This window comes from Leopardus geoffroyi, chromosome X, assembly GCF_018350155.1.
Source record: "Leopardus geoffroyi isolate Oge1 chromosome X, O.geoffroyi_Oge1_pat1.0, whole genome shotgun sequence".
Taxonomy (NCBI): Eukaryota; Metazoa; Chordata; class Mammalia; order Carnivora; family Felidae; genus Leopardus; species Leopardus geoffroyi.
In genome coordinates this window covers 48,087,952-48,102,095 of record NC_059343.1, presented here as the reverse complement: position 1 = coordinate 48,102,095, position 14,144 = coordinate 48,087,952, and the positions used below count along the sequence as shown (strand labels likewise).

Here is a 14,144-nt window from a genome sequence, read left to right as displayed (position 1 = left end):
TAGCTGACCTGAATCTTGACGAATGCATAGGAATTTGGCAGGTGAAGAATTGGATATAAGGGAACAACATATATTAATTATGGTATCTCCAGGGAACTATAAGTAGTTTAAGTTAGCTAGAGCAAAGCAATGAGAGAGCAATGGGAGATAAGATGAAAAAATAATTTGGGGCTCAATTATGACAAATGGGTCACCCAGTGAAATAGTTCACACTGTTCCCTAAAAGATATAAGAAAATAGTGCACAGTTTTAAGCAGGGAAATGCCATGGTCAGATGTGCGTGTTAAAAAATATCTTTCTGGCTACTAGTTTGAGGAATACATCAGAAGTAACAAGACTGTAGACAAGAGTAATTAGCCACAAAGCTAGAGTAAGCATCCAGGCAAGAGAGAATGGAAATCAATAGGAAGGATATTTAGAAGATAGAGTGAAGATGATGGGGCATGGAGATACAGCCTACTGAGAGGTGGGGGATGAAGACACATCAAGGATGACTCTTATATTCCTTTTAGGCTCAGGTAACTGAGTGGATTATAGTGCCATTCACTGAGATAGTAAATGTGGGTGGAGAAGATAGGCATTGGGGGATTAAGAGATGTGAATCCTTCAGAAATTTAAAGCCAACATGCTATGTTCTCTCATTAAACACTCAACACATGTAAGCCATTATGAACCTTGGCCAAAATCTTCTGTCCCTCTTCATCCATTTCTCACATCACAATTTCTGCTCCTCTTTTAAGTATTCTTCTTAAACAGTGTGTGCTCTGGAACTGAGTACAATATAACAGGCCTTGTTTAATCACATAGAGATAAGAAATGAGGAGTTACACAGTCCAAATTTTCTTCAAATGACTGACTTTGTAAACTTGGGCAAGACCCTTTGTCCAAGTCTCAATTTTGTCATTTTTGTTATGAAGGATGTTGTACTCAATGATTTCTAAGGTCACTTCCAAAGGGCACTGTTAGAGTCTCTGTCTTTCATAGTTCCTCTATTCTACCTTTTCTTAGCAAGTAAAACTTGGAAGCCCTGATTACATAGACTGTGACCGGGAAAAGGTTCTGGAAGACTTTCTAAAGAGAATTGAGTGCTATGAGGTCAACTACCAACCCTTGGATGATGAACTGGACAGGTAAGAACCCAGAACCCTAAAGCCCAGGACTGGATCCTTAACCCTATTGTCATGTCCTTTAGGACCTGGGAAAATAACCTCCCTCTCTGGGCATCAACCTCTCTATCTGTAAAATCAGGGAGCTAGATTTGATGATTTGTCTTCAAGAACCCTCAAAGTTCTAATTATCTGAGGTGGTGATTCCTTGATATGTGAAACGTCCGTTGAAGTGTTAAAGTAGTGCCTTCCTGAACAATATGGATAGATCAGGATGCTGGTCTCTGGTAACAAATGCCCCCCTCCTATGGTTTTTGCTATTATTTTTTCAAAATTATTGCTCACACATGGGTGACACTTAAGTTTCCAAATATGTTCACCTTCTTTGTTTCATCACATACACTCACCACCCCTAAAAGGAAGCCAAAATAGATATTATGTTCATACATTTTCAAGAAGAGTAAATTGAGTCTTAGAGAGCTGAAACCACTTGTTCAAGCTTCTGGCACAAATCAGGGGATAGAATTCAGATTCTAACAATATATTTTGTCTCCTACTCATATCTCTTTTCACAAAACCCATGTACCTTTTCAGTTAATACGTATTTTGCCCTTTTGGGTTGTGGTGTACATAGGGGGTATAAATAATGGTAAGAGAGGTGGTTTCTATCCTCAGGTAGCTTCCATCATGACTTGACATATGGGAAGATACATAAAAAATATGAAACTCTCATTCATAATGCCAGCTAAAAATTAGAAAAATGTTATCTGGTAGTACAGGGAATGTGTGAGTTTTGGGCATAGGATATTACCAGAATCCTACTCCTCAAAATGGGCTGTGATGATCAGAGACTCTGGTCATCCATATCCTTTGGACCCCCAAGTGAGAAGTATAAGGAGGCTTCAAATAGTCATTCAAACCTTAAGAAGTTTAAAGAGCAGCCTTACTGCTTTGCCCAGCCAAAGTCCTATGAGGCAAGAATTGTTACTGCCTCAGTCCTTAGGTGGGTAAACTGAGACCCAGAGCAGGTCAAGGACTTACCTGAGTCCACATAATGAGTCAGTAGAATATTTATTCAAACCCTTATCTTCAAACTTCCAGACTAGTTCTCCCCTTCCCATATCCCTTAATCATAAAGAAGTGTCACATCAGACTTAGACACTCAGTGCAAGGCGCAAGACCTTTATGTACAATTGTAAAGATTGTTCACTGTGCAAGGACAACCAGGTCAAGGGCACACTTTCTTTTTTCCCCCAAGCATGTGTGTTGGAGTGAGGCTGTTTCTGCCCTGATGACAGTGTAACTTTTTCAAGTGTCCATAAATGCACCATATAGGCTAGCACCATGTGGTGAAAGAAGCTTGAAGAAGGGCAGTTAAAGTGAAATAATGGCATTAAGAAAGCCCCTAGCCTTCAGCCTATACTCCTGCAGGTGTTCAGCTAGTGTTTTATTAATCAGTTTGGGCCTGAAGGTGACAGATTCTGAAGGTTGGTTTTATTTAATCATTTTTACATCAACAGACATTTACAGCCCATGCATCAGGGTCCAACCAAACCTGTGCCCCAGGAATCCAAAGAGGAAAGGGCTATCCCTGCTTTGACAAAATACCCGCTTGGTTGGAGAAGACAATACACAATGTGCAGTTGATCAGAATTGTGGAAATGATAAACCAAGTGGGCTAGAAGAACACAGAGGGGAAGACCCAGCACAGTTTGGAAAAAAAAATCTGAAAGAGCAGGTTTACCTAGTATAGGTAGAAAAGACACATGTTTTGGGTACCAGAAGGGTGGAGGCTACCAAAAATAAGAACAAAAAAATCTGGAAAGCTTTTTAATATTTTAATTCCAAAACAGCATCAATGTGATCAAGATGAAAGAAAAAACAGAATTTCATAGGACCTTATCATATTATCATACAGTTTATAATTTTTATTTTACATTACACACAGTAGAGGTGGGAATTAACTAATATAATACTTTTGGTGGGAAACACCTCTAAATGACTTTACATGATCCTAGACTCAACGAAAACTTAGAGTGAATGTGCTGGCTCTTGAAGGATGGTTGCACAGGAGCTCAGCTTTGGAAAGCAGGCAAAGAATGCCTTTTCAAGCAAAGAGAAAAGCATTTTGGAATGGCCTAGTTAAATCTGAATGAAAGTAGAGGGTGCAGAGAATATTCCTGCAAAAGCATGAAAGCTAGATTGAAACAGAGAAATCATGGCATGGGTGAGGTCATGGGACGATGATGTCAGGCCAAGTGGGGCCAATGCTTGAAGGCACCTGGAATGTCAGACTAAACTGAGCAAATAGGAAGTTCTCCTAGAGCCACCCAGGACCTAGTTTCAGGAACAGTCAGTAATTAGACAAAAAAGCTACACCAGATATTTTCTACCCCTAGGTTCTGAGATAATAGACAAGATAGTTGGAGAGGTTAACCTTAGGCAAATCACTTCCTCTTTCTGTGTTTCAGTTTCCTCTCCTATAAAATGAAGCTAATAATCCCTGAGTCCTAAGATGATTATAATGATTTATGTAGTTTGAAGTCCCCAGGGAGTGGGACAAAAGAAAATGCACAAAAGAAAATTCTCAGCAAGTGCAAGTGTCCTTTGGGAACCACTGGACATAGATGACAGGGATGGGCATGATTGAGCTCATGCTTAATGAGCAGCTAAAAAAGGACTTCTCTAGGAAAATCGGAGGAGAGGCTTTCTGAAACCAAACCCCTCAGCCACTGCTTTACATGATTTGGGGTAGTGCAGCTATTTCTATTTACTTGGTTTTGTTAGTGTGCACCCAGGGTTGCTGGTGTGTCACCCCATTGCTGCAACCTTCCCCACCTCTTCCCAGAGATCTTACCTCTTATAGTCCAGCAACTAAAGGATTCACACCTGGTTTGTCAGGGTCCTCAGAAGACTTACTCCATGGTTCTAGTGTTCTGATTAGTCAGTGTTGCCCATTCCCAGCTTCTCTGCAGACAGGTTGTTGAGTAGTTTGATTATCACTCTGTGTGTAGTTATTAGTTCATGCCTAGAACACAGAATTGAGGGGATAAAAAAGGGGCTTGAAGCAAGGACCACAAGATTTCCACTAATGTTGTGGAGAGCCTCTGCATCCCCATACCCCAATACTTGGCACACCTACGAGTAAATGACTGTTTATGGAAGGGGTGTTGAGCATTGATGGTGCGTTTCCAAGTGTGTGTTCTTGACTAGCCTAAGAGCTCCCAAAGGGCAGATGCTGAGTCACCACCTCAAGCACAATGCTTAGAACAGAAGAGGGTGTGTTTGTTGACTGCATGACAGATGGGGGAGAGAAATCCCAATCCTTTTCCCTTTCTGAGTGAGGAGAGAGGCATATACACAGACACAAGTGCACCCAGACACAATCTGGTAGCTACCTGTAGAATGTCAAATACAATATATCATATCAGAGGCTTAAATAATAGAGATGCAGAGCTCAGCTTGAGATTTAAAAGAGTGAATAGACAATTGAGGAGCTGCCAGTGAGATGTGGAAGGCAGCCAGGGACACAGGGGACTACTGCTTTTCTCTGAGTATGTCAAGAGTGTGAACCACAGAGAAGAGAGCCCAGATGCCTGGAGTGTAAAAAAATAATGTTAGGAGATATCCTGTATTAAGATGAAACTGAGGAAAGGAGACAGGGGGAGATGGTAGCAGGCAGTGAGCTCTTTGGGGTGGCCAAGAGCCTAGTCTCTAGAATGGGTACCCAGAACAGGGCAAGGCATGGCATTTTGTTAGAGGAAAAAGTTAGGTGAAAGCTGCATTGTACAGGAAGCTTGAAAGCAGGGTGTGTGGTTGGGGCTTTGTCTTGGGATCAACCTCTACACTGTCATCCCCTGAGCTGCTTGCTCCTGCTTGGGCTGGCCCAGCCACCTCTCCTACATCAAGATCTTCGATGTGGGCACACGCTACATGGTGAACCGAGTGCAAGACCACATCCAGAGCCGCACAGTCTACTATCTCATGAACATCCATGTCACACCCCGCTCCATCTACCTATGCCGGCATGGTGAGAGTGAACTAAACCTCAGAGGCCGCATTGGAGGTGACTCTGGCCTCTCAGCTCGGGGCAAGCAGGTAGGAAGGGCCCCATGTATCCAAGGCATTGACTGATCTGGCCCAGGTGGGCCATGGGTGGGTGGTGTGGCCACTGCCTGGGCCCTGAGGATGGGAGGGAAACTCAGTGGCAGAGTAAAAGCAGTTTTTGGTCACAGCCACTCTTCCACTCCATCATCCACTCAGTGTTGTCCCAACCTTGAATGGCTTCCATGTATCAACAGCATCTGCAAGTCTGATAACTTGGTCCTGGCACTTAAGGCCTGCCCAGATCTGGCTGCACCTCCAGCCCCATTACAGTTAGAACACTTCACTCCTGCCTGACTTGTCCCCTCATCTTTCTCATGACTCTGTGCCTTTGCTTGTACAATTTCTCCCACCCAGCCTGCCCTCCTCTGTCATCTGGCCATCATCACTTGCACAGACAGCTTCCCTGGATCCTTGAATCCATCTTCTCCTCCCTTACTTAGGGCTGATGCCACAGCCCCCAGCCCCCATTACAGGTTATTTCACTGTCAGAACTTGTCCCCTACCAGTTACAGCTCTTTTCTTGCCCTCCATCCCCCACCCCTTTCCAAGGTATAGCTCCTGCTCCATGGTTTGGTCCAGGAAACCCTCCCCTGTCCTCCCCTGCCCTCCCAAGCAGGTCACTGTGCCCTGGGCTCCATATCTCCCAGTCCTGGCCCATCTCTGACTCTGTGGCATGAATCTCTTCTCTCCAGCCAAGCATAGTAAACCTGTACATTATGGGTATAAAATAAAATAAAGACACATGTTTTCCTTAGTGTCTGGCCCTGTGCCTGGGCTTGTTAACACAGCTATTGTTCTTGCTGGGAGGATGGCTTGGGTAGGACAAATGGGAAATGAGGTGCAGGAGGGAGGGAACACTATCTTTTATTGGGCACCTGTGTACAGTCACAGCACCATCTGCTGTGAGCCTCATTTAATCTTCACAGCTCTGTGGGGTGGGCATTACCATTAATGGTTTATGAAACCTGATGAAGCTAAGGCCCAAGGAGGAGCAAAGAGCAGTCCCAGGTCATGCAGCCAGTAAAAGAGAGAGCCAGGACTGAAAACCATGCTTTCCTGCCTGCCCCTCAGCATTCCCCACTGCAGAGGTGGTGGTGTCCTAGGCAAGGCACTGCACTGGAAGGCCCATGACTCCCTTTCTGTTACCTTCAGACTGGCAGCCTCCCATTGAGGTAGACTCAAACCTCTGACTCCGACCCCTCTCACTCCTTAGAGCTGAATAGAGGGTATTGGTGGCATCACCCACCCCTGCCACATGGCACCACCTGCAACCAGAGTCTTTTGGCTGGGGCCAGCTATTGCCCTGCCCAGCTAATTCCCTACCTACACAGCACAATGCCCACTTTGGACACATGCCACCTCCACAATGCATATCACCTTTGCACACAAATATGTGTATATACATGCACATGCCTGGCACCAACCTTCATGCTTATGGGAACAGTGAATCATAACAGTTTACAAAGCACTTTACCATTGACTGTCATCCATAATAAATCACAGAGTCTGTCACCTTGTGTGTGTCAGGGAGCATTCTGTGTGCTCCTTGTTCACTATCTAACATGACACTCATAGAATCAGGCTGATGAGTTAATCCTGTTTGCATCTTACAGGCAGGAGCTACGAGGCTTTTTCCACTAGAGAACACGGCTGACTCACATCCATAATTAGAATGTGTGTACACAATGCCTATATTTGTACATATGCATATGTATATAGATTTTTGCATTTGTGTTGATATTCCTCACACACCCTCTGTGACTAATAACATGCCTAAATGCAGAAGAAGAGTGAATCACTTGATCATTTGGGGTCCCACAGTTCTTCCTAGTTCCTCTCAGTGCTGTCATCATTTCCCTCACTGGACTGTGTCTTGACAACAGGACATCCTCATACCCACACATGACCACACACACTATGGATGTTTGAATGCCCTTAGAAGCTGGGTACTGAGACCCCCATGGTCAAAAAGAAATGCTCCCCAAATCCAATATCCCCTAATTCTAGACCACGTTGTGAGTATCCAGAACCCAGAATCTGCTGTCCTTCTGTACTGGAGTATTTTTTCCATGTCTGCATGGGCCTATCCCAGAGTCTGTTCACCTGAGAGCAGACCATTTCACAGTAGTGTTTACCCCTAGGCAAAGGGATAGCCAAGGGGTCACTGTTTGTGGATCATGGGAATCAGTGGAGATAGGATGTGGACAGAACTTTGTCATGTACAAACATGTACTCAAGGCATCTACAAGTGCAGGATGGAGGCAGAAATGGGAATAGAAGAGAGGTTGACTGTGGACTGCCTTCATTTGTACTCTTGTCCTAGGCTCCAGATATGCCAGAGTTGGGCTGTTTGAATGAACAATCAAGTAGGGGGTTTAATAAGCATCAATGAACACACACACATATAAACATATACACACATAAGCACACATACCCTTTTCTATTCCCTTAATCCTTGTCATATCCTTGTTTATAAATTGAAAAATTTTAAATTATACTTTCTTGTTCATTATTATTTCACCATTTGTGGTAGATCTGAGTTTATTCTTACAGCTACTCTGTCTTCTTTCATCTCTCTCTTTCTCTCCTCCTCCTTCTCTGCACCCCCACCTCCTAGTATGCTTATGCCCTGGCCAACTTCATTCAGTCCCAGGGCATCAGCTCCCTGAAGGTGTGGACCAGCCACATGAAGAGGACTATCCAGACAGCTGAGGCCCTGGGTGTTCCTTATGAGCAGTGGAAGGCCCTGAACGAAATTGATGCGGTAAGATGGAAGGGGATGGATTTCCTGGTGATTTATGGGACCTGATTCTGGGATTATCCCCTGGATTGCTTCTGCTGCTTAACAACCAGCCATGTTCTATACACTGTTCTGTGTGTTGAGGGATCCATTGAAGGCAAGAACAGACATGTTCTCTGTCCTCATGGAGCTCAAAGGCAGGCCATAAATAAGACATTGCATTTTCTGTGACAAGGGTTGTAACAAAGGAAGTACAAGGGAGATGAGGTTGGAAAGGAAGGCAGCTCATAGAGTTTTGTAATTAATGTTCAGGGATTTGGATACTGCTTTAAAAATGGGAAGCCAATGATGTAGTCTAAGTCAAGGAAGAGTGGCATGAATGTAATTCACATTTTTTAAAAAGAAGGTAATACCATGTTATTTCAGTAAATTGTGGAATTTAATAAATAAACAAATGAACAAAGAAAAAAAGAGATAAACTGAAAACAGACTCTGAAATAGAACAAATTGATGGTTACCAGAGGGGAGGTGGGTGGGTGGATGAGTGAAATAGATAAAGGGTATTAAGAGTACACTTATCTTCATGAGCATTGAGAAATGTATAGAGTTGTTGAATATTCTATATTCAATTGTTGAATTTTTGAATATTATACACCTAAAACCAATATAACACTGTATGTTAATGATACTTGATAAATAAAAATAAATAAATAAATAAATAAATAAATAAATAAATAAGTAAGAGACCATTCTGGTCATGTGTGGAAACTAGGTGGGAAGAGGGCAAGAATAAGCATGTAGATTAGTATGGAGATGGCTGCATTAGTCCAGACAAGAGGTGAAGGTATGAGGGACTAGAGTAGTGGCATTGAAGATAGATCAAAGAAAAACTTCATCTCACTCTCTTGACATGGCAATCTCTCTTCAGGGTCAGGTTTTCCCATGAGCTCTTTAAGAAAGCATTTTTTCCTCCCCATTGTCTCATCTGCACTATAGGTATACTGACATCAGGTAGCATCCCACAGGTTATGATTGTTAGGCCTTAAAGTAAAAGCTTCACCACAAACATAGATAACTTGCATGTAGGTAGGTTAACTTGATTGCCTGGTAGATATACTTCTATAAATACAGGGAGGTATATGTGTGTATACATACATACATATGTACTTAGATATAGATGTACAGAGATATGCATATTTAGAAAAAGAATATATAGTATTGCTCTACATATCACATATATTTGCTGTAAAATACATTCAAGCAAATATATAAAGAGATCAGTCACTACTTGTTTCTGGTGCATATGTGGTGTAAGCATTTACTGGGTACCTACTTTGTTTCAGGCTCTGGGGTGGTGTTGGAGACAGAGATTGATTCTTGTCTTCACTGAGTTTTCAGTCTAAACAGGGTAAATTAAAAAAAACAGAGGGATACAAAACAGCATGTGTGCTATAGGCTAGACCATTTATGAACAGATGTCAGGGCAGGGCCTCTGAGCCACACAGGATCTGCCTGGAAGAAGTGATACCTAGCTGAGAGTTAATTAACAGTGAGCCAGGTAGAGAAGATCAGGAATGATATGTCAGGAGAAATCATAATAATTAAAAAAGGTTGTGTGTGTGTGTGTGTGTGTGTGTGTGTTGTGTGTGTGTGTAGATCTGCTAAGATTGTAACAGTGGAGACAGGGAAGAAAAAGGGATGGATTTTAGAGAAATTTAGCAGATAGAATCTTAGAAACTGGCTATAGGGGAGGGGTAAGGAAGAAGTAAGAATTTAGAATAATGCCTAAGTTTCTGGTTTATTTTCTGTGATCAATAATATATTAACAATTAGTACTACTGATTGAATCTTTAAAATGAGACTTGTACATTCTGTGCTAATCTCTTTTATATATTTTATCTCTAATATTCAAAACACATTTGTGAGGTAGTTGTAATTCTCCTCATTTTTCAGTAGAGGAAAATAAAATTCTAAGAGGTAGGCAATTTGCCTTAAGTCAATAGGAAGTCAGTGGCCATAGGGCACTTGGTTGGCTCAGTCGGTTCAGTGCCCGACTTCAGCTCAGGTCATGATCTCGTGGTTCAGGTTGTGAGGTCCAGCCCAGCATCAGATTCTGTGCTGACAGCTCTGAGCTTGGAGCCTGCTTCGGATTCTGTCTCCCTCTCTCTCTGCCCCTCCCCTGCTAGTGCTTTCTTTCTCTCAAAAATAAATAAACATTAATTTTTTTAAGTCAGTGGCCATTTCCACCATTTCCACAGGAAAAAGGCTCCAGGTATGTCTCAGAATAGAAAGTCAAAGCCAACCTGGAAGGACCTTGTGTATCCATTAGGGTATGCTTTCTCCCATGGACAGTGTCGATGGAGAAGTTTGACACTGCAGAGCTGTTTGTGAGCTGTGTCAGGGGCAAACTTCACCCCTAATGGAAGGCTGTTAGATTATTCAAAAGACAAAAACAAGAGCCAATTGCCCCTTACAGGAAAGTCTAATCGGAATGCACACAATCAAAAGGAAACTTTATAAACCTAAATGCTTCCCACCCCCACTCCCAGCAGCCACCTCACTTCTGGGGATTTTTCAGTGAACTTGGGAAGCTCTCATGTGCTCCTGAGAAACTCCTCTTATCTCTGGATTCCTTCTTTGGGTGAGGAGACCATATCTCCCCAAGGCCCATTCTGAAAGCATTAGGAATTCATTAATTTTTGCCTTCTGATATGTCTGTGGATACCTATTTCTTTATCTGCCAGAGGTTCTGAAGCAGATGTAGGAGCAGAGGAGATGGGAAATGCTATAAAATGGGAGCATACTGTTGTGTATGTGAGCACATGTGTGTGCTTGCATACACAGTCATAGACACCCACCACAAATATGCTTACACCCACCATAAATATGCTTACACTCACAGACATGCACTTCACAGACACATTGATCTTCTAGTCAGACATAGAATCCCTCTCAGACACATCTAACAATCTACACCCACACCATGCATGCACACACATACACACTCACAGATAGAGACACCTAGAGATACATATAGACAAACTCACCATAGACATACATGCAGTCTTTGTATACAAAGATACCTATATCACATAGACACGGAGAAGCATACTATGGTTGGAAATGTATGTAGTACAGATGGATAACCTCAAGTGTATTACCACAAATTCACATGACCTCCAACATAAGCACACAGATACTCACACATAGACACCAGAGACATAATCAGAGACATACACACTCACAGAAACACATGCCACAGACACACTGAGACCCAAATGGAGAGACAGACCATAGAGACACTCGCACGAGCACATTCTCAGATGCTCAGACACTCTGTACACACACACACACACACACACACACACACACTCACTCACACAAACACACTAAAAATACTGAGACAAATACACAAACACAAGACATAGGTCCTTAAACATACCAGCATGCTACACATACACACACAAATACAGTTACAAATCCTTAAACCCATATATTTACAAAAAAATACTTATACAATGTACATATACAAACCTATTGGGACAACCACAAAGAAATACCACAGGTACCTACCATATACTATATGCTCAACCATGAACACATCTGTACATATGCACACAGTCTCACATCCACACACTTTGTGTGCACACACACACACACACACACACACTCAGACAACAGGCACAAACTTAGATCTGTGTTTACAGAAACCCAGGTTATTGTGTGCTGTTGTTTCACAATCATTGGCCTCAGAACTATGGTAAAGGCTTGTGGGTTTCACCTTGTGAATTTGTTCCCAAATAATTTTTTCCAGGGTGTCTGTGAGGAGATGACCTATGAAGAAATCCAGGAACACTACCCTGAGGAATTTGCACTACGGGACCAAGATAAATATCGCTACCGCTATCCCAAGGGAGAGGTAAGGGTTGGAGGGACTGCCTGACTCCTAGAACACCTGCCAGTATCTTCATTCCAACTACCAGAATTCCACAGTCTCATGGACAGTTTTAGAAGCAGAGTAAAGCATATTTTGTAGCAGCTGTCATCCCACAAGGCACATGATAATCTGGCTCTTGCCTGCTTCTTTTCCATCTGCTTTCAGGAGGGCTCACTTTATCCTACATGTTGTCTTTAGTTTATTTTCACTAAAGACACTTCATATAGTTCAACATACTCCTGACATATTATTGCCAAGTTGCCTAAAGCTCCGGTCACTCTGGGAAGTGGGTTGAAGACCCAAGGAACAATGGCTAATAGTTTAACTAAATTCTTTGCCACCACATGAACCAGACCATCAATTCCCTATTCCCATATCAGGTGCGTCCTTATTGCTTTCAACCCAGACTCCATTTAGCCAGTTCCACACTGGAAATTATTTATTAGTCATACTCCATTTCTGAAATAAATTCCTGGGAACAATTATCAGAAAAGCAGGACACCAGCGAAGGTAAAACAACAGACATCATATGTTACAAACCACATTTCACATTTTTATCCTCATCCTTTGAAATGACATTCTAAAGTCAATCTGAGTTTGCCTTTATTTTCCTTTACATATTTTGAAGGCTATATTATTGGAGGCATACAAATTTAAAGTAATTATATCTTTTGACCAAATTGCATGTTTTATTATTAATAATATTTCCCTAATAATATTCCTTGCTTAAAAGTGTATTTTGTGTAAGATTAATACAGCTATATAATTGTTTTCTGCTTAGTATTTGCCAATTTAATCTTTATTTACTCATTTACATTCAACTTCTCTATTTTTGTTTAATGTCTCTTGTAAACAGCATATACTTGGCTTTTGTTGTTTTTAATACAAACTGAAAATATATGCCTTTTGAATGGTAATTTTGGAACATTTACTTTTATTGTAATGACTGAATTAATTGACCTTATTTCTAGTCTCTTATTTTGAGCTCTTTATGCTTAGTTTATTTTTCTGTTTCTCTCCTCTTCACAACTGTGCTCCTCAGTTTTTACATCTATATTTAAGATATATAATCAGTTTCATTCTTTTAGAGATTACTCTTAACATTTTAATATACATGATCAACAAAATCTAAAATCAGTACCTTCACTTTTCCCCTAAAACAATATAATAACTTCAGAACTCTTGTCCTTCCCTCACCTAAATTACATATTAATTGTTTTGTATTTTAGTTCAACCTTGTGTCTTAATCCTCAAATGAATTATATTGTTATAATTAAACTATTTATGCAGTCAATGTCTATTTAGATTTAACCACATTAACCACTTCCTTTAATCATTTTTTCTTCATTTTTAATAGGAAATTTATTGTCAAATTGTTTTCCATACAACACCCAGTGCTCCTCCCAACAGATGCCCTCTTCAATGCCCATCACCCACTTTCCCCTCCATCCCACCACCCATGAACCCTCAGTTTATTCTCAGTTTTTAAGAGTCTCTTATGGCTTGGCTCCCTCCCTCTCTAACTGTTTTTTTTCCCTTGCGCTCCCCCATGGTCTTCTGTTAAGTTTCTCAGGATCCACATAAGAGTGAAAACATATGGAATCTGTCTTTCTCTGTATGACTTATTTCACTTAGCATAACACTCTCCAGTTCCATCCACGTTGCTACATAGGCCATATTTCATTCTTTCTCATTGCCACGTAGTATTCCATTGTATATATAAACCACAATTTCTTTATCCATTCATCAGTTGATGGACATTTAGGTTCTTTCCATAATTTGGCTATTGTTGAAAGTCCTGCTATAAACATTGGGGTACAAGTGCCCTATGCATCAGAACTCCTCTATCCCTTGGGTAAATTCCTAGCAGTGCTATTACTGGATCATAGGGTAGATCTATTTTTCATTTTTTCAGGAACCTCCACACTGTTTTCCAGAGCAGCTGCACCAGTTTGCATTCCCACCAACAGTGCGAGAGGGTTCCCGTTTCTCCACATCCTCTCCAGCATCTAGAGTCTCCTGATTTGTTCATTTTAGCCACTCTGACTGACACGATGTGGGATCTCAGTGTGGTTTTGATTTGTATTTCCCTGATGAGGAGTGACGTTGAGCATCCTTTCATGTGCCTGTTGGCCATCAGGATGTCTTCTTTAGAGAAGTGTCTATTCATGTTTTCTGCCCATTTCTTCACTGGGTTATTTGTTTTTCGGGTGTGGAGTTTGGTGAGCTCTTTGTAGATTTTGGATACTAACCC

At 41.6% G+C, this 14,144-nt stretch overlaps 1 protein-coding gene across 7 annotated transcripts in view; it reads left to right on the top strand.

The window, feature by feature from the left end:
* The window catches only part of PFKFB1 (6-phosphofructo-2-kinase/fructose-2,6-biphosphatase 1), a 138,821-nt gene that overhangs the window by 101,506 nt on the left and 23,171 nt on the right, over positions 1 to 14,144 (top strand). For all 7 annotated transcript variants that reach the window (XM_045470734.1, XM_045470736.1, XM_045470737.1 and 4 more), the window contains 4 exons: positions 1,009 to 1,130; positions 4,997 to 5,204; positions 7,831 to 7,977; positions 11,768 to 11,872. In XM_045470734.1, coding sequence (XP_045326690.1) covers positions 1,009 to 1,130; positions 4,997 to 5,204; positions 7,831 to 7,977; positions 11,768 to 11,872 — 582 coding nt within the window. The remainder of the gene's footprint in view (positions 1 to 1,008; positions 1,131 to 4,996; positions 5,205 to 7,830; positions 7,978 to 11,767; positions 11,873 to 14,144) is intronic.